The sequence below is a fragment of the Neoarius graeffei genome, chromosome 6, assembly GCF_027579695.1.
Source record: "Neoarius graeffei isolate fNeoGra1 chromosome 6, fNeoGra1.pri, whole genome shotgun sequence".
Taxonomy (NCBI): Eukaryota; Metazoa; Chordata; class Actinopteri; order Siluriformes; family Ariidae; genus Neoarius; species Neoarius graeffei.
The window spans coordinates 35,276,081-35,297,943 of record NC_083574.1 but is presented as its reverse complement, the minus strand read 5'-3'; the positions used below and the strand labels follow the sequence as shown (position 1 = coordinate 35,297,943).

Genomic DNA, 21,863 nt, shown 5'->3' with positions numbered 1-21,863 from the left:
TAACTGGTGACTCTAAATTGACCGTAGGTGTGAATGTGAGTGTGAATGGTTGTCTGTGTCTATGTGTCAGCCCTGTGATGACCTGGCGACTTGTCCAGGGTGTACCCCGCCTTTCGCCTGTAGTCAGCTGGGATAGGCTCCAGCTTGCCTGCGACCCTGTAGAACAGGATAAAGTGGCTAGAGATAATGAGATGAGATGAGATGAGATCTTTACCAATGTTAAATTCAAATGTGTCAAAGTGTAGAAGTCTTAATCCTTCTATCAGAGCCACCACTTCACATCAATTCTCAGTTTTAAAAAACTCCTAAAAAAAAATCACCTGCCCAAGTAACATTTTAGACTCTTGGATTATTCAAACAATCAAAGCTATAGATACTGTTGCATTGACAATTCCTCATTCATTTTTTTGTATCCTACTTTTATATTTCATATTTTATTTACTTTTAATATTGTAATTAAAGGAGAACTGAAGGCAATTTTTCTTATCAAAACTCTATTTCTCTCATTTTATTAAATATAGGAATGCATTTCTAAGAGCTGTTTTGTCATTGCTAGAGCAAGTTATGAGTGTTTGAAATATGCTCTGTAATATATCAGCCCATATGTCAAAGCAATGACCGTAAACGAGATTCGCTGAGACCTGTGCGAGACATCGTAGGACGGAAGTAAAACGTACAGCGGAAATCAAAGTGACCGACATCTGTCAACGTTGTCAAAAGACGCGCGCGCCCTCTTTCAAATGCTGACGTGATCAAGCCGGAAGTTTTGTTTGTTTTGATAGCGATCAGGAAAGTTTGAAAAAAGTAGGCAGTAATCGTCATTTAAACTCGTTTTTGTGCAATATTTCGTTTGGAAAACAGTTTTCAAAATGGCGGCACTGACACCTGGCTGACACTTGACATTTCGAAGTCTCGCACAAGTCTTGTGAAGATCACGCAGATAAGCAACGCCTGCCGTGGACCAAACAAACTAAATTCAACACGGCTAAAAACCGAATAGGCCGATAAGTATCATATTTAATTGCAATTAGTTGCCAATACGAGTCACGATATAAGGTTACTAAAACTGAAAACGGAATTGAATAACACGTTAATTAAGAAATAAAGCAAGTTTAAAAATGACTTCAGTTCTCCTTTAAATTGATTTATTATGTTGTTCACTTATACATTGTTGTTGATAATCATATTGTTAGTTGTCAGCTTTATTGTATTAATTATATATATATATATATATATATATATATATATATATATATATATATATATTTTTTTTTTTTTTTTTTTTTTTTTTTATTGATAACTTGTTAAAAACTTGCTTATTATTTTATTAGCTTAGAATTTGATGTTAGTTGGGGGATGGCTTCATGCAAGCAAAAGAGGCTTTTCTCCCTCCCCAGCATGTACCATACTATTATCATTGTATTTATCCTGTTGTTTTTTTTGTTTGTTTTTTGTTTTTTAATGTGCAAAATAAAACGAACAAAAAAAATATTCCACCTGGTGCTTGTACTACAGTGGTGTTGAAATCTTTATTCAGTTTGGTCAGAAAGTGTTGATTAATTTTCTATAACAGCAGCACAGACAGTAGTTCCTCATTCTAATATGGTATCTTTTTTATAACAACAAATTACACAGTAGACACGCCATATAAATATTTTTTGAAAATGGAAAAGTGTGGAAGTTTTCCAGACAGAGATTTGTGTATTTTGTGGTTTCTCCATAACTGCTTTTTTGTGTTAACTTTGAGAGAGAGACAGAGAGAGAGAGAGAAAGAGAGAGGTGAGAGAAAGATTGTTTTCAGCTACTATAATGTTAGTTGCTTTGTAAACGTTCTACAAGATTAAATCTAACTACAAACAATAAAAAGTATCATGCGTCGTTCTGTATTAAATTATATAATTGTAAGCGTTGGTAAATTGCTGTGGTAAAAAAGTCATACTGTGGTGGAGCCACATCACAATACCCTACCGTTCATTATTTTCCTGTAACAGCACAGCCTGGGGCCAGATTTACTAACAGTACTACTTTTAGCGTTAAAAGCCTGCTGTCTGTATTTACTAAAGATGCACTTTGAACAGTTAGTATGTCTTAAAGCAGGGGTTCTCTATCTTTTCTGCTTTTAGGCCCACCTATTGCACTTGTACTGAGTCGGGGCCCATTAAAAAAGATCCCCAATTATTTTGGCTCATCTATTCTATTAGAATCTAATAATCTATTGTAAAGTGTATTAATGAGATGCAACATCACTCCCTGTTACAGATGGGAGTCCAGGAATTAAATAAATGCAATAAAAACACATTTTTAGATTGTAGCTATTGTATTTAAAACTGTATGGATGTGCCAGAAGCCGACATAAAACCATGCATGCAGGGCATTCTCACTCAAAAGGGATTAATGATCCAAAAGTGGAGTCTGGTCCATTAACACAAGAACTTATTGCCATGGTTGTGTTCAGCAAACAAGCAAGTTATTAAAACCAAGAAGTACACTCAAAAGAAGTGGATATATAAACCACTCAATGAGATTAGATCCTTACACGCTAACAAAGAAGGATTTTTCCTATGAAAGAAAAATTTGTCGACGCGGCTGTTCGGAGCTGTGGCCACAAGGTCTCCAGTGTCTGTCATGGTGGCAATCCCCAAAGCTGGTGGTGGACACCGGAAGTAAGGGATGCCGTCAAGCTGAAGAAGGAGTCCTATCGGGCCATGTTGGCCTCCGGGACTCCTGAGGCAGCTGACAGGTATCAGTGGGCCAGGCATGCCGCAGCTCGGGCAGTTGCGGAGGCAAAAACTTGGAACTGGGAGGAGTTCAGTGAGGCCATGGAGGAGGACTATCGGTCAGCCTCGAAGAAATTCTGACAAACCGTCCGGCGCCTCAGGAGGGGGAAGCAGTACTCTGCCAATACTGTTTACAGTGCGGGTGGGAAGCTGTTGACCTCGACTGGGGATATTGTTGGGCGGTGGAAGGAATACTTCGAGGATCTCCTCAATCCCATCTTCCATTGAGGAAGCGGAGGCTGATGACTCGGAGGTGGACTTGTCCATTACACAAGCCGAAGTCACTGAGGTGGTTTGCAAGCTCCTCGGTGGCAAGGCACCGGGGGTGGATGAGATCCACCCTGAGTATCTCAAATCTCTGGACATTGTGGGGCTGTCTTGGCTGACACGCCTCTGCAACATCGTGTGGCAGTTGGGGACAGTGCCTCTGTTGTGGCAGACCGGGGTGGTGGTCCCTCTTTTTAAGAAAGGGGACCGGAGAGTGTGCTCCAATTATAGGGAATCACACTTCTCAGCCTCCCCAGGAAGGTTTACTCCAGGGTACTGGAGAGGAGAATTCGGCCAATAGTCGAACCTTGGATCCAGGAGGAACAATGCAGTTTTTGTCCTGGTCGTGGAACACTGGAACAGCTCTATACCCTTCACAGGGTGCTCGAGGGTTCATGGGAGTTTGCCCAACCAGTCGACATGCGCTTTGTGGATCTGGAGAAGGCATTCGACCATGTCCCTCGTGGTATCCTGTGGGGGGTGCTTCGGGAGTATGGGGTTCGGGGCTCTTTGCTAAGGGCTGTCCAGTCCCTGTACGAATGGAGCAGGAGTCTGGTTCGCATTGCCGACAGTAAGCCAGACCTGTTCCCAGTGCATGTTGGACTCCGGCAGGGCTGCCCTTTGTCACCGGTTCTGTCCATAATTTTTATGGACAGAATTTCTAGGTGCAGCCAGGGGCCGGAGGGAATCCTGTTTGGGAACCACAGGATTTCATCGCTGCTTTTTGTGGATGATGTTGTCCTGTTGGCTTCTTCAAACCAGGACCTTCAGCATGCACTGGGGCGGTTTGCCGTCAAGTGTGAAGCGGCTGGGATGAGAATCAGCACCTCCAAGTCCGAGGCCATGGTTCTCGACCGGAAAAGGGTGGCTTGCCCTCTTCAGGTTGGTGGAGAAGTCCTGCCTCAAGTGGAGGAGTTTAAGTATCTCAGGATTTTGTTCACGAGTGAGGGAAGGATGGAGCGTGAGATCGACAGGCGGATCGGTGCAGCCGCCACAGTGATGCGGTCGCTTTACCGGTCCGTCGTGGTGAAGAAGGAGCTGAGCCAAAAGGTGAAGCTCTCGATTTACCGGTCGATCTACGTTCCGACTCTCACCTATGGTCATGAGCTTTGGGTAATGACCGAAAGAACAAGATCGCGGATACAAGTGGCCGAAATGAGTTTCCTTCGCAGGGTGGCTGGGCGCTCCCTTAGAGATAGGGTGAGAAGCACAGTCACTCAGGAGGAGCTCGGAGTAGAGCCGCTGCTCCTCCACATCGAGAGGAATCAGCTGAGGTGGCTCGGGTATCTCTTTCGGATGCCTCCTGGACGCCTCCCTGGGGAGGTGTTCCAGGCATGTCCCCCCGGAAGGAGGCCCCGGGGAAGACCCAGGACACACTGGAGGGACTATGTCTCTTGGCTGGCCTGGGAACACCTCAGTGTTCTTCCCGAGGAGCTGGCCGAGGTGTCTGGGGAGAGGGAAGTTTGGGCTTCCATGCTCAGACTGCTGCCTCCACGACCTGGCCCCAGATAAGCGGATGAAAATGAGATGAGATGAGATGAGATGAGAAAAATGTACTCACTAAATTTGACATTCGTAGAATAAATTTTGATCCTATTGCCGCTGTAACTAAATACAAAGACAACAGTTATGCATACTATTAATTAACTTAATGTGAAGATAATTAACAGATAATCAATGGATTTTAAGTTTGGGGGTTTTTTTAGATTGTGCTTATTTTTAGTCTTTTGTATTTGTAATTATTTGTATCTGTACATCAGGGCTTTACATTAACTTTTTTGCTCACCAGCCACTGTGGCTAGTGGGTTTCCCGAGTCACTAGCCATTAAGCCTTTTCACTAGCCACAATTTTGTTGCCAGGAAATCGCATTTTTTTCTTCACCATGATACGTTAAAGTTCGGAAGATCTAGACTTAATTATGAATGGCAGCGTATAATGTATATCTCTACAGTAGCACTCAAGTATTCAGTGCTGTTAAGTTACCGGTAGCTCCCTATATGAAAACATGCAACCAATTCAGACAAAAATATAAACAGAGTATTCTGTCTATTGAACTCAAATTCAAGCCCCTTACAATATGAAATATCATATAATATGACAAATAGCATTCAGTACAACTGAACTGATTCTAATATTAAAAGTCCAATTCAAAGCATTTATCATTGAAAAACATTTGATGTTTTGATATGCAAGTATTATGTGTATTATCAAGTATTATTATGTATATTATGTATTATCTATTAATTGTGTGTCTGTGTGTGTGTGTGTGAACGTGTAGAGAGAGACATTAAATGTCCTCATTACATTCATCATCAGATGAGTCTGAATGGTCAATGAAAAATGGTCTTCGTGACCTGCTATCAATTAGCATGCCGTAAGTTGATAGCTGGGGCGAGATCAACTTCTTTGCAATCGCATGAACATTTCTAAACAGCAGCTTCATCCTCTCCAGCTCAGCCGACTTCATGACAGCCAGGGACTTGAAAGCAATGCTGTCCTGTAGTGAACCAGCCGTCTTCACCGGTTTTGATGTTATAGTACCGATGTGTGCATTTGACTTTTTGTGGTCCTTTATAGTTTCGAGTTTAAAATTGCTGGTGCCTGTCTTTGCCAGACTCTCTACAGTCTTCACAGTACATGGTATTTTCAGTTTTGTTATGAACTAGCCAATCTCACCCGAACTTCCATTTGTCATTGAACTGTCTTATCTTCCTATTAGCGTCTTGTTCATCTCCATGGCCGTAGCCAGCTATGAGGCCCCCGAAGTCCGGACCTCAGTCATTTCTAAGAGCTGAAAATACATTTGTACGCTAAATATTCAACTGGATAAAAAAAATAAAGAATAACATTAAAACTTCTCCATAAAAAGTGCATTGTTAATTATGTTAAACGTTGATTCTGTCTTCTGTGTGTGTTTGGTGCATGCGCCTCTGAGACCAAGAACACAAAAGCAAATGAGCGCGCGACTCGGGTGAGGAACGCAGTGCAGGAGACACGGGGTTTCCATGGTAACCATCAGCACACTTTCACGAATTAGGCACGTAATATTACATTGCAATGCGTTTATTATATCAGATGCCTTCAGAGAAAACTACAAATATTGTCATACCACAGAATAAACCACCCACCAAAGTGGCTAGTGGGACTAAAGGCATTACCCGCCAAAGCCGAATTTTACCCGCATTTGGAGGGTGGGCAGGTGCTAATGTAAAGCCCTGCTGTACATGCACAACCCCACCAGCTCTGCTGGTCAACTTATCAAGTCAAGTTTATTTGTATAGTGCTTTTAACAATAAACATTGTTGCAAAGCAGCTTTACAGAATTTGAACGACTTAAAATATGAACTAATTTTATCCCTAATCTATCCCCAATGACCACGCCTGTGGCGACGGTGGCAAGGAAAAACTCCCTTATCGTGTTTAAATAAAGTTATTCATTCATTATGAGTTGGAAAATTATCCATCCGTTGAGTTCCCCGACATCTCAAATTACCTGGTGCTGCAGACATCGTTCTACATGGACACACAGATGAAAACCTGGAAGAGCATGGAGGAGAACAACTTTTTCTATGCGGCTGGGTTTAAGATCTGGAGATCAGGACACTATAATATAAATGCCGTATCATTTTTGGCCAGGTAAAGAGGAATTTCTGGGCTTTTTGTAAGCATCTTTGAAAAGGTTGCTAGGACGCTACAAGTTTTAGTATCGGGTCTAAACAAATGACAACTGTTTGATTCTCAAATCCTCCCTGTTCTTCTCTTCCAGCAGGCATCACAGATCCATATAATTTACCCACAAATGTATTTATTTATTCAGCCTGCTGTGCTCTCTCTCTCCCTCTGTGTGTGTGTGTGTGTGTGTGTGTGTGTGTGTGTGTGTGTGTGTGTGTGTGTGTGTGTGTGTGTGTGTGTGTGTGTGTGTGTGCGCACGAGCAGGTTAAATGTGACCAAAATAAAGGCTTGTTCTTCTTAATTTACACACAAATGTATTTATTCCACTTGAAAAGTATTTGGCAAACCAGCTACCGGATTTGGGACACTACAACATCCTGAACTATTTAGTATTTGGCTTCAAACTTGAAAAAATTTTGCGGTCCACGAATGGGCCGCAGCCCAGTGGTTGAGAAACAGTCTTAAAGAAAATATCCTGCAAATAAACAAATTGAGCTAAAAGTCAATCTTTGTCTGTCCTTTATAAAAAAAAAAAGCTGCATGTTGAATTTGTTCTTAATGATGTAATCAAAAAAGTGGTGAAAATACACAGGACTATTTTTTGTCATGGAGGCCACCATAACTCCATCGTGCGTGATGTCATTTTCCGCGAGCACAGCGGAGGTGTACAAGCGCATGCTATACTAGACTATAGTATAATATGATGATCTAGTGTGACTTCTCGGTCAATTTGTTTGCATTTCTGTACAAAAATCACAGCAATGCAGTATTAGAAAAGGAATCAAAATAAAGTTGTGTCGAGTTTATTGCCTGTTTATTTAAAAACATATTTACCTGCTTATCTTCCATCTATTTGATGTGTGACATGGTGTGCTGTCGGTGTTTTGTGGTGAAACGAAGTCAGGATCACATCTGGCTTTAGTTGTCGTTTCTGCCTCGTGTCTCGCTTCTTCCCAGTGATTTTTTCATACAAATCCTCCACAAAACAATCTTCTGTAAAATGCTTACTGCACAATTTGCTGCTTTTTCCAGGAGTAAAGTTTTCTCACTTTACTTGATGAAGCCACTCGGCCAAACGTCTCAGATCCAGGATGGAATGAGGAAGATGTGCGAAATCCTACGGCACGCAGCGCCACCCTCGTTTTCGTTTCCTAATATATCCATTTATCTGGCTAATCCAGTATGGCCACGCCCAGGGAAATGGTCCAACAGACTGATGTTACAACGTTAACATTTTTTTCAGCTAAAGTCCGCTTATTTTTTCTTCGAGAGCATCTTTTATTAAATGTATAATTCATAACCCTGTAATTTCAAAATTTCCAGGTTAATCGCTTCTTAACTCATTTTGTGCTTGACATGGCTGTGTTACTTGCTGCCAGGATGAGGTGCTTCCAAGAACAGAAGGGAGAGAATTTTCTCCACTCGTGTTCATTTTTTTTGTAATGTGAGAGGAAAATGTTATCAGAATATATAAATTTTTAAGGCATGCTATTCTTAATTTGCTGGAGGAAATCAAAAATGAACTGAAACCTCCAACGACAGTGGTGCTTGAAAGTTTGTGAACCCTTTAGAATTTTCTATATTTCTGCATAAATATGACCTAAAACATCATCAGATTTTCACACAAGTCCTAAAAGTAGATAAAGAGAATCCATTTAAACAAATGAGACAAAAATATTATACTTGGTCATTTATTTATTGAGGAAAATAATCCAATATTACATATCTGTGAGTGGCAAAAGTATGCGAACCTTTGCTTTCAGTATCTGGTGTGACCCCCTTGTGCAGCAATAACTGCAACTAAACATTTCCGGTAACTGTTGATCAGTCCTGCACACCGGCTTGGAGGAATTTTAGCCCATTCCTCCGTACAGAACAGCTTCAACTCTGGGATGTTGGTGGGTTTCCTCACATGAACTGCTCACTTCAGGTCCTTCCACAACATTTCGATTGGATTAAGGTCAGGACTTTGACTTGGCCATTCCAAAACATTAACTTTATTCTTCTTTAACCATTCTTTGGTAGAACGACTTGTGTGCTTAGAGTCGTTGTCTTGCTGCATGACCCACCTTCTCTTGAGATTCAGTTCATGGACAGATGTCCTGACATTTTCCTTTAGAATTGGCTGGTATAATTCAGAATTCATTGTTCCATCAATGATGGCAAGCCGTCCTGGCCCAGATGCAGCAAAACAGGCCCAAACTAGAGGTCTGTGCGGGACAGAATTTTCAGTCCCGCTCCCGCCCGCTCTCACATTGTGCAGTCCCGCTCCCGCCTGCTCCCGCAAAGAATTATGATTTTCAGTCCCGCTCCCACCTGCGCCTGCCATATTTTGTCCTGCTCCCACCCGCAAATTCCGCATGATGCAGACGTTCACGTTATTTCTCATGAAAGTTCTCGTCATTGGCTTGGGGAATTAAACATGCTGAGCTTAGCTGAGCTCTCCACTGACCGATCCTTCACCTAGCGCACGTAGCGAGGGTGCGCGTTGCCAGGCGGCATGCGCAGCTGAGGCTTTACAGAGATACCCAACACACCTACCAAAATCTACAGTGGATATTAAGAATATTGTACATTGCACATAGCTTATATGTCATTCCTCACATTTACATTCTGGGAAATACAAGTAGGCCTATAAGAAATTAATAAAATTTAAAGACACAGCGTGATGGTGCCCCACCCCCTACTTTGAGTGGATTTGAGCATAAATATCTACAGCTCACAACACTTATCAAAACAAGCAAAGGGCAGCTGATTTCCCTCTGCGTCGTACACGAGTGAGAACGACTTCCAAATGTCTGATTTCAGGACTTGACTTTTTAACGGTAAATGTACCTCTTTTTAAAGCAGCACTTACTTCTGAAGCACTGTGAGCTTCACTAGAGGAGCTCTGCTCTTCTGCCATGATCGGAGATCTCAAACACGGAAGAGTGGAAAGGAATTGGAAACATACGCGAGATTAGACCACATCCACAAATTTAGGCATCTTAAAATGTTTTTATTAATGCCAAATAAAATATCCAGCACAAATTATATATGATAGACATAAATTAATAATTTATAAATTTTATTTTAAACACGTTTTTAGTTAGCAGGACTGCAGCTTATCACCTCTCCCGCCCGCTCCCGCATTGTGCACTCCTCCTCCCGCCCGCTCCCACAATGAGCTTTCAAAATTTGTCCCGCGCTGCACTGCTTTGCGTCGGGTCTCACGGGTCCCACGGGACTCCCGCGGGAGTGCAGGGCTCTAGCCCAAACCATGATACTACCACCACCATGTTTCACAGATGGGATAAGGTTCTTATGCTGGATTGCAGTGTTTTCCTTTCTCCAAACATAACGCTTCTCATTTAAACCAAAAAGTTCTATTTTGTTCTCATCCGTCCACAAAACATTTTGCCAATAGCCTTCTGTCTTGTCCACGTGATCTTTAGCAAACTGCAGATGAGCAGCAATGTTCTTTTTGGAGAGCAGTGGCTTTCTCCTTGCAACCCTGCCATGCACATCATTGTTGTTCAGTGTTCTCCTGATGGTGGACTCATGAACATTAACATTAGCCAATGTGAGAGAGGCCTTCAGTTGATTAGAAGTTACCCTGGGGTCCTTTGTGACCTCACCAACTATTACACGCCTTGCTCTTGGAGTGATCTTTGTTGGTCGACCACTCCTGGGGAGGGTAACAATGGTCTTGAATTTCCTCCATTTGTACACAATCTGTCTGACTGTGGATTGGTGGAGTCCAAACTCTTTAGAGATGGTTTTGTAACCTTTTCCAGCCTGATGAGCATCAACAACACTTTTTCTGAGGTCCTCAGAAATCTCCTTTGTTCGTGCCATGATACACTTCCACAAACATGTGTTGTGAAGATCAGACTTTGATAGATCCCTGTTAAAGCAGGGTGCCCACTCACACCTGATTGTCATCCCATTGATTGAAAACACCTGACTCTAATTTCACCTTCAAATTAACTGCTAATCCTAGAGGTTCACATACTTTTGCCACTCACAGATATGTAATATTGGATCATTTTCCTCAATAAATAAATGACCAAGTATAATATTTTTGTCTCATTTGTTTAACTGGGTTCTCTTTATCTACTTTTAGGACTTGTGTGAAAATCTGATGATGTTTTGGGTCATATTTATGCAGAAATACAGAAAATTCTTAAGGGTTCACAGACTTTCAAGCACCAATGTAGAAGGAGTCACGCACTTTTTTGCAACCCTATGCTGATTTATGCTGCTCTTGGTAGATTTTGCTGGTCGTTATTAAAATGTCCTGGCTGTGTTTGTGTTCATGAATTTGCACATTCGTAGTAGATCACCTGTAGCCACTCCCATCAATACTTTACTTTTTTTTATTATTATTATTTTTTTTATTACCCTGTTTGGTAAACCTGGCCCTGAGTCTTTCATTACTGACTCAACCCCAGGAGCTACTGCCGCATCCAGACTGGCATTCCTTTTTTTTATTTAAAGACATGCCTTTCCTATCACCATCCCTGTAGTTCCTGAGTAATTCATAATAACTGAATTATGCTCTTTCAAATGAATAAGTGAATAATAACTGAAAATAAGCCAACATAATAAGCTTTGTGTTTGCCTCACTGCCTCGGGGAGATCAGGAGTCTGAATTTCCACAATACCACAACAGTCCATGGATTATAATTGGAAGGGAGGCCCTCCTTCTTCTTCTTCTTCTTCTTCTCCTCCTGTCAATCAAAATACAGCTTGGCCATTTCTGCCATGTTTTAGAGTGTGTGTGTTGGGGGGGGGGGGGGGGGGGGGGATGGAGTTGGCTGTAACTGAAATAGTAAAAAGTGTCTGAAGACGTATTTGTTTTTATTTTATAAACTTACTTTTCGTTTCAACATTTTCTCAAAGTGTCTGACGTGTGTGTGTGTGTGTGTGTGTGTGTGTGTGTGTGTGTGTGTGTGTGTGTGTTGATGTGTGCGCAGAGTGTCCATTAACGATGGCAGCTCAGTTAGAAGGCTGTGCAGAGCTCATTAAGGTGTTGAAAGGTGGAGGAGCTCACCTGGACTTCAGAACGAGAGATGGCATCACTGCTCTCCACAAAGCTGTGCGCACAAAAAACCATACTGCTCTGATAGTAAGTACAACACACACAGGTGTGTGTGTGCACAAGTGATGCTTCTTATATGGGACTAAGTCAGTGCCCTCAAATGCTTATAAAGGAAAATCAAACGCAGTGTTTGTGGGGAGAGTGAGAGTATGTGTGTGTTTGTGATTACTGCCCAGTCCTGAGAGATTTGAATGTCTCCTGCTGAGGTACAGTACCAGTTTATTTTCTCTGCTGTTTTGTTCTAGACAGAAATAAACTTCTGCCTCTTGGATAACTAAAACTAATAGTCACCGAGGGTACTTCTGTATACCGTAGATCACATAATTTAGGTTATTGAACACACACAAAGACACTATTATTACACCGAGTGTAAGTGGGGACTAAAGTGTAACACATAAACAAAGGTTGTACTAACAGGATACTAGAGACTTTAGGTGCCATTTTTAGCTGTGTGTGTGTGTGTGTGTGTGTAGACACTGCTGGACCTGGGTGCGAGTCCGGACTATAAAGACAGCCGAGGTTTGACTCCATTGTACCACAGCTCCATGGTGGGTGGCGACCCCTACTGCTGCGAGCTGCTCCTGCATGATCACGCTCAGGTGGGCTGTGTGGATGAAAACGGCTGGCAGGAGATCCACCAGGTAACTAACACACACACACACACACACACACACACACACACACACACACACACACACACACACACACACACACACATATCCCAGTGCATTATGAGAGCTATGAACAATATGGACAACAGATTGCTGTACTGTCTGGTGTATTCTCAGACTATACATTTGTATTTGTTGTTGTTGTTGTTATTTAAGTAAGTAGCTGAATATGTAAGTTGTAGTCAGTAAGTAGTCCATCTGTCTGGATCTGCTCAGCTTGGAAAGGAAACATGAACCATTAAAAAAAAACAATATGGTTACTCTATTTGCTTGAAGAATAATGATTATGACATGATCATAAGGCATTTTATGTCTCCGCCCCAGAGTGATGAAGGCATTATGTTTTCTGGATGTCCATCTGTCTGTCCGTGTGTGTGTGTGTGTGTGTGCCTCAGTCTGAAATTATTTTCACCTCAAGAACGAGTGATTTGAATATTTGTCAGATTTACAGTACCAGTCAAAGTTTGGACACACCACACCTTCTTCTAATTCAATGGGGTTTTTAAATTTATTTTTATTAATTAAGTCATTTCATGTCTTAAAGTAATGATGGATGTCATTTCTCTTTTCTTAGTTAAACGGTTCTTGACATAATATGGATCACTACAGTTGCGGAATAAGGCTATTTACTGTATTATTATTATTATTATTATCTCATCTCATTATCTCTAGCTGCTTTATCCTTCTACAGGGTCGCAGGCAAGCTGGAGCCTATCCCAGCTGACCACGGGCGAAAGGCGGGGTACACCCTGGACAAGTCGCCAGGTCATCACAGGGCTGACACATAGACACAGACAACCATTCACACTCACACCTATGGTCAATTTAGAGTCACCAGTTAACCTAACCTGCATGTCTTTGGACTGTGGGGGAAACCGGAGTTTTTTACTACTTTTTTTATTTTACCACAATTCCGTATATGTCCCAGATGTTATTTCATAGTTTTGATGTCTTGAGTATTGTTCTACAATGTAGAAAATAGTCAAAATACAGAAGAACCGATGAATGAGTAGGGGTGTACAAATTAGTGACTGGTACTGTGTGTGAAATTTTACAGGAACCAGCAAGAGAGAAAAAAAATAGATTTTGGAATTGATCTTAAAAGTGCAGCACGGTGGTGTAGTGGTTAGCACTGTCAGCTCACAGAAAAGGTCCCAGGTTCAAACTTCATGCCCGATGGTAGCCTTTCTGTGTGGAGTTGGCATGTTCTCCCCGTGTGTGTGTGTGTGTGTGTGTGTGTGTGTGTGTGTGTGTGTGTGTGTGTGTGTGTCTGCGGAGGTTTCCTCCGGGTGCTCTGGTTTCTTCCCACGTCAAAGACATACAGATTAGGTAAAATATCCATCCACTGGGGTTGCCCAAACCAGTGCATACTTAGTGCCAGTCCCAGGCTCCGATAGATTGAAGAAGGCATCAGGAAGGGCATCCGGTGTAAAACCGATGCCAAAAATCAAATATGCGGAACAGATCCGCTGTGGCAAGGCAAGGCAAGTTTATTTATATAGCGCATTTCATACATAGTGGTAGTTCAATGTGCTTTACAGAAGTAAAGGCAAAACAGTAAACAATAGAAAATAAAATTACATAAAATAAAGGGGGAAGAAGAGAGAAAAATAAAATAATATGAGAATTAAGCAATAGTAGAAATAAAGTAATAAAATGAAGTAAAAGTTCAGTAAAAAACAGCAGAATAAAATGGAATAAAAGTTAAGTAAAGTTTAAAACATGCAAAGACTGTAAAAGTTAAGTAAAGTTTAGAACATGTAAAGATGATGATATTAATCATTTAGCAGAAAGCATCTGAGAACAGCTTGGTTTTTAGTCTAGATTTGAAGCTGCCAACAGCAGGAGCATTTTTAATGTCCTCTGGGAGTTGGTTCCATAGCTGTACTGCATAGTAGCTAAAAGCTGCTTCACCACACTTTGTTTTAACAACAGGTTTTACCAGTAAATTTTGCTGTTGCGATCTGGTAGATCTGATTGGGTTCGGCCGCTGCAACATATCAGAGAGGTAATTGGGCCCTGTACCATTTAGAGATTTGTACACCAGCAGCAATGCTTTAAAGTCAATTCTGTAGCTTACTGGAAGCCAGTGAAGGGACCTTAGAATTGGAGTAATGTGCTCTGTTCTTTTTGTTCGTGTGAGAACCCTAGCCGCTGCATTTTGAACCAGCTGAAGTCGTTTGATGGTCTTTTTTGGCAGGCCTGTGAAAAGGCCATTGCAGTAATCAACCCTACTAGAGATGAAGGCATGTATGGAGCACTTGCATGTGACGTCACAGCCGATCCAGATTGTGACAGACGCCATCTTGTCGGTCAAACGCCATATTTCCGCCTTCTACTTCTACTTCTGCTTCTACTTCTACCTTTTCTTCTGGAAAACCCTACTATATACAATTCTACTACAACGGCTGCAGCTACAAGCTCTCCCTACCTGTGCACGGTTTTTATGTTTTTTGTGTGTATTTTTGCGTGTTGTTCGTCTGTACCGGACTTCAATATCCACTACAACCGTATGGACTTACTGGACATTGGTTTCCAGCAGAAAATGACGGTTTGTAGCGATTTCCATCGCATGCACAACATTCCGGACGAGATAGCGAGACCAGCGGGGTCTCCGTGGATTGTTATCGGAAGCAAAGCGAAGGAGGCGGCATCGGGAGCGGAAGCAAAAGCGAGGCTGCAGAGCCGGCCTGTTGACTAAGCTCAGAAAACAGCTACTCAAACCTCCAATGCTAAGCCTCTACCTCTCCAACGCCAGATCCATGGTAAACAAGACGGACGATTTGGAATTACAGCTGGAATTACCTTATTCTATTCTATAATCGGCTGGTCAGTGTAAAATACTTAAGTGACTTACCCGTCCAATGAGGATTATTTTCTTGTTTACAAGATGCCACATCTGAGTCGCTGACAAATCCTGAATTTCTGTAAAGATAACTGTCCAGAGATTTATAAGCATGCAGTGCTTCACCACTGAACAGCGAGGGAAAGTTAATGAGGTAATTATACACGTCCGGGTATTCCGCTGGCAGTTCAATATCCACTGACACGGTCGTGAAAACTACGTCCGGTAAGCCATAAGGGTCACTAATCTGTAGATCGTTTATTTTAGACATATATCTAGTTATCTGTTCATTAGAAAAATGAGCCGTGTAGTCCGTCGGTTGAAATTGATCCGTTCTGTACACGAGTGCCGCAGTATTCAGCTGTGTTTTTTACCGACAAGATGGCGGCTGTTAACTTTCCGGTCACGTGACTGCAAGATCTCTATAAGTTTTTCCAGATCATTTTTTGACGTAAGTCCTCTTAGTTTGGAAATGTTTTTAGGTGATAAAATGCCAATTTAGTGATTGATTTCATGTGACTGTCAAAGTTTAGCTCGCTGTCAATGAAAACACCAAGATTTTTAACCATATCTGGTGACCCCTAATGGGAGCAGCTGGAAGAAGAGGAGGATCGATGTCAAATATCTCATCTCATCTCATTATCTCTAGCCGCTTTATCCTTCTACAGGGTCGCAGGCAAGCTGGAGCCTATCCCAGCTGACTACGGGCGAAAGGCGGGGTACACCCTGGACAAGTCGCCAGGTCATCACAGGGCTGACACATAGACACAGACAACCATTCACACTCACATTCACACCTACGCTCAATTTAGAGTCACCAGTTAACCTAACCTGCATGTCTTTGGACTGTGGGGGAAACCGGAGCACCCGGAGGAAACCCACGCGGACACGGGGAGAACATGCAAACTCCACACAGAAAGGCCCTCGCCAGCCCCGGGGCTCGAACCCAGGACCTTCTTGCTGTGAGGCGACAGCGCTAACCACTACACCACCGTGCCGCCCCGATGTCAAATATATGAAATAGTTTTGCTTCCTATCTGTTTGAAGTATTTCTGGCATACAAATTTGTAACAAGAAGGACTCGGCTTATGACGGATCCATCCTCGTTCTACTTCTTCATAACCTACAGTTGGTCTGAACGAGGTGATTTGATTGCAGTGAGAAAGCAGTTTGGCTCTGAAACAACTAGACTGCCAGAAGCGAATCAAACATGTTATGGGTTTTGGGCAGCTTTTTTTGTTGTTGTTTTCTCTCTCTCTCTCTCTCTCTCTCTCTCTCTTTCTTTTGAAATGTGAGCTGCTGAAACAAAGAATGCAGCTCTGCAGAAATGCCATGTACTGTAGATGTTTGGACTGAGAAATAAAAAAGAAAATAACTACTTGATTTGATGTTTTAATTTAGTTATGTATAGAATCATCTAATCATTTCTTTAGTCTCCGTGTTTGGGTGATTTCAGAGCGTGTTCACACCACTTAGCTTTTTTATTGGTTTCTTTTATTTAATTATTTGGGGGGGAAACAACAACAATGCTACGTATTAATCAATATAAAAGTGACATAAAAACTGTTCTGGCGGCACGGTGGTGTAGTGGTTAGCGCTGTCGCCTCACAGCAAGAAGGTCCGGGTTCGAGCCCCGTGGCCGGCGAGGGCCTTCTGTGTGGAGTTTGCATGTTCTCCCCGTGTCCGCATGGGTTTCCCCCGGGTGCTCCGGTTTCCCCCACGGTCCAAAGACATGCAGGTTAGGTTAACTGGTGACTCTAAATTGACCGTAGGTGTGAATGTGAGTGTGAATGGTTGTCTGTGTCTATGTGTCAGCCCTGTGATGACCTGGCGACTTGTCCAGGGTGTACCCCGCCTTTCGCCCGTAGTCAGCTGGGATAGGCTCCAGCTTGCCTGCGACCCTGTAGAACAGGATAAAGTGGCTAGAGATAATGAGATGAGATTAGATAAAAACTGTTCTTCATCGTGGACTCTGCTGGAGAAACTTGACTGTAGTTTGCACTGAATGCATTTTCAGATTATTTTTTTTTAACCCCCCAGTAACCTGGTAAAGCAGGCTTGAGCTGCACTAGATTCATTTGGACCTGAAATATGAAATGACAAGAACCTTTTTCTTCAGCCTTAAATATGACATTGACTTTTTTTTGCCTTTTCATCATTGATTGAGAGAAGAAGAGATCGAGGCAGAGAGAGAAGGAGACTGAGGGAGATAAAGGTGAAAGGGTTGGTGCAGTCAGTCAGGCTTTAGCTGAGGAAAGTGAGACAAATAAGACTGTGATCTGAGCTCTGTCCGGATTTAACCTTTTTTTGTCAAGTCATTTACAGCTCTAATGCTCCCAAAGCCTGTTCTTGGTCACAGAGTACTCTTTGTGAGGTCATAACACACATCTGACATTGACTCGACCCTCTCATAATAAAGACAATAGGACTGTCCATCCTGCATGACTGAATCTGCGTCAGTCTTTTCCTCAGAGACGCAAGGCTTCTGTAAAGTGCAGAACATGGAGAATAAATGAATGGCTTTAAAGTAGAAATGGTTCATGAGGAATCAGTTTTGTGTGTCTGTGTGAGGAATCAGTATCACAGCAACGATAAGAATATTTGACAGTCTTTGACCTTATGGGGACGTTTCGCTGGTCCCCATGAGGAACACAGCTTTTGGTTGGTTACAGAGATCAAACTTGGTTAGATTGAGGTGTTTTAAAACAAGTTTTGTCTGTGTGTGTATAAGTTATTCCATGAAATCGAGTCGTACATGAGCTGATAACCAATGAGGCGCGTAGCACCAAGTTGTCTATAAGCCATGTATGACGAGATTGAGTGGAATAACTGTTTTATTCTATCCACATTCACTGGATTTTGAGAAACAGAACATTTTTATTTTTTGCAAATTCGATAAATAAAAATGTTCTACAAAACGTCCAACAAAATCATTTCTGCTTGGAATGTAAACAAACCAACAAAATGACAGTAGCAGTTTGTGAAAAATGCTGTAATAATAATAATTCCTGAAAAATTAAAAGGTACGTTCTTACAATCAAATACTTTTATTCCATATTTTGTTGCTTTTTTCTTTTTTGTGGTCTTCTTCTTTAGGTTTTTTTTTTTTTTTATGGTTGGCAAACCAACTTAAAGGTGCATTACCACCACTGACCGGGCTGGAGTGTGGAACAGGAGATACTGGGGGGGACGACTATATTCTTAAAGCTATTTCTGTTTTTTTTTAAATACTTGAGAACAATTTTGGGGGTTTTGTTTTGAGTAGAGTTTTTATTTCGTCCTCGGTTGGTTCAGCAACATGCTTCGCCATTTTGTTTTTCTCTACTCATGGTATATGAGCTGATAGCCTCGTAGTAGAGTAGCCAATCAGAGTGCACGGTTGCTCATATCCAGTGAATGTGGATAGAATATATATATATATATATATATATATATATATATATATATATATATATATATATATATATAAAAAATGGCATGCCGTTCAGGAAATTAATCTTTGAATATATTGAATGAAACTTTGAATATATTGAATGAATCCCCGAATATATTGAATGAAACTTTGAATATATGGAATGAATCCCCGAATATACTGAATGAAACTCTGAATATATTGAATGAATCCCCGAATATATTGAATGAAACTCTGAATATATGGAATGAAACTTTGAATATATTGAATGAAACTCTGAATATATGGAATGAAACTTTGAATATATGGAATGAAACTTTGAATATATGGAATGAAACTTGGCTGACATCATGAAGGCACTGCCGCCATCCTGCAGCAAAAATGAGTCAGTCGGCTCGGGATTTGGTTGCGGCTATTTTAAACAATAAAGACATTGTTAACACTCTGGCGAATGCTTGTGGTTTTATTAGTGTTTACTTCTTTTATGTGCAACGAAGCTACGGTGACAAAGTCATTTCCCTCGTGGATCAAATTTGTATAACGGTATTTTCTGTATATAAAACTAATTTGTAAATTTTGTTTGTCGAGTTTTACAGCGTTTCTCAATATACTCTAATACTCTCCTCTGAGTCAGAGTTTTTCTTGGGACCTGTTGTCTGTCTGCCAAGCTGTGGGAGCGGGGGCAGAATATAAAGTTTCATCCCATATATTCAGGGTTTCATTCCATATATTCAAAGTTTCATTCCATATATTCAGAGTTTCATTCAATATATTCAGGGATTCATTCCATATATTCAAAGTTTCATTCAATATATTCGGGGATTCATTCCATATATTCAAAGATTAATTTCCTGAACGGCATGCCATAATATATATATATATATATATATATATATATATATATATATATATATATATATATATATACACACAGTACAAACACACAGCCACAGTGAGTTTATGCTTTAAGGAGTCTTGTCTAGAGCGTATCAGATTTTGTGCACTTAGGAAAGCTTTGGAGCATTATAAAGCACTTTGCCTCATTTTCTGATCATTTGTATATATCGTTTGTAATCGAATTTACACCATGACCCTTCACCCAAAATGTTTTTGATCAACCAAGACACCAAGATGTGTTTTGTGTTTCTTTAGTTTTGCACCGGAGAGACGAGGCTACATTTGGGCTGAGAAGACAAAAAATCAAACTTTTCCTTGAATGCATTTTTATGTCCATGATTTGATGCATCATTAGGATCTAATGTTCACTCTGACATGCTGAAACGTGATTGTGGTAGTATACTTTTTTTTTTTCTGAACTTGGAAATTTTCACAAGATCAGTGATTCTTTCTGTACAAACTTACCCTTGTTCATTCCTGACTCTGTGTTTGTGTGTGTATGTTCATGTGGGCCATGAGAGGCGAGCTGAATATCGGAGACGCTCTTTACAAAGCACATTTAAAACACCACGAGTGCCGCCAAAGTGCTGTACGGTAGAATTAATAACTCAATAAATTGTTATTTCGGGATAAGACTGAATGCAGTTAACTAACACAATAAGACTAGACAAAAGCCAATAAAGATACAAAACAAGAGATTGGGATAATAAAATAAGACGAAAAGAGAATAACGCATAGAACTGAGCAAGCTTGTTCCAAAAATGCAAATAGAATGAAATAAAATAGGAGAAAATAAGAGAAATAAACTCGCCAGCGCTACACAATGGACCTGTTGACTGAGATGGAGGTTTTAATAAAAATAAAAAGAGGTAGGCTGTTCCATAGCCAAGATGCAGCGACCAAAAAGGCCCAGTTACTCTTATGCTTTAAATAAGAGAGGACTTTAGCATTCTGGAGGAGGACCAAGGGCAAAAAAGTTCAAGATAGAGCTCAGGGCCAGACCGTGTAGGGCTTTAAAAACAAATAATAAAATCTTGTACTGGATTCTACATTTGACAAGTATGCATGGTTTTGTCCCAGTGTATTCACACACACACACACACACACACACACACACACACACACACACACACACACACACACACACACTTCACAGCTTTCAGAGACATTACATTATCACATCCTGTCTCCCTCTGTGTCCCACTGTCACTCCATCCCTTCCCTCCTCACTTCCTCATGCTCTTGTGTTCTCCTCTAACCTCTCTGTCTCTCTCTCTCTCTCTCTCTCTCTCTCGCCATCCTGTCTCTCTCACCCTGTCACTGAGGGCCTCTTGTGCATTTTTTTCGTCACCCCACACTTCATTCATATGCAGAGAGGCCGTCCCTGAATAATAGAGAATTAGATTGTGACAATGATAATACAAAATAATTGTGCTATCTCTTGTATCATTGTGTGCACAGGGAATAGTAATGCAAGGGAGTAAGATGAAGGACAAAAGCAAGAAGAGAAAGAAAGAGAGGAATCAAAGAGAGAACAAAAAGCTCTTCCGGAGACGCGTCTCCAGATTTCATAGAAATAATCAGGGTTACTGTTCTGATGTATCTATAAATGGGTAAACCTTAACAGCTGCTCTACCCGCACTTTTCTTTTCTCTGTGTGTGATCAGGCCTGTCGTCATGGCCACGTGCAACATCTGGAGCACCTTCTCTTCTACGGAGCCAACATGAGTGCGCAGAATGCTTCTGGAAACACTGCCCTACACATCTGTGCCCTCTACAACCAGGTAAAACAAGCATGCCATACTAAACACATGTGTATGCGTACTTCCATGCATAGCTCTAGAGTTTCCGTCCTCACAAAATTGTGATCCTGCGATGATCTGGCGGTTTGTCCAGGGTGTACTCAGCTGGGATAGGCTCCAGCTTGCCCGCGACCCTGCACAGGATAAGCAGTTACGGATAATGGATGGATGGATGGATGGATGGATGGACAAAATTGTGACTCGGTTTTTTTGTGAACTGCAAGAAGAAGAATACCCGTATGCCTGGTTTATTAGCTCACATGGCCATAGGGCGATGAGCTATTGCCATCACACATCGTCCGTCCATCCGTCTGTCCATCCACAATTCGCAAAAATTGCTACTCCTCCCTGAGTTTTCAGTGGGTTTTGATTCTGATTGTTTGTTTTGTTTGGAAGCTCTAATCAGTCTGCACAAAACTTGCTCCTTCGTTTCATG

General features: G+C 41.4%; 1 protein-coding gene across 1 annotated transcript in view; it reads left to right on the top strand.

Moving 5' to 3' along the window:
• Positions 1–21,863, top strand: part of shank3a (SH3 and multiple ankyrin repeat domains 3a) — a 520,369-nt gene that overhangs the window by 244,855 nt on the left and 253,651 nt on the right. The window contains exons 5-7 of the mRNA XM_060923596.1: positions 11,676–11,827; positions 12,274–12,441; positions 21,293–21,409. Coding sequence (XP_060779579.1) covers positions 11,676–11,827; positions 12,274–12,441; positions 21,293–21,409 — 437 coding nt within the window. The remainder of the gene's footprint in view (positions 1–11,675; positions 11,828–12,273; positions 12,442–21,292; positions 21,410–21,863) is intronic.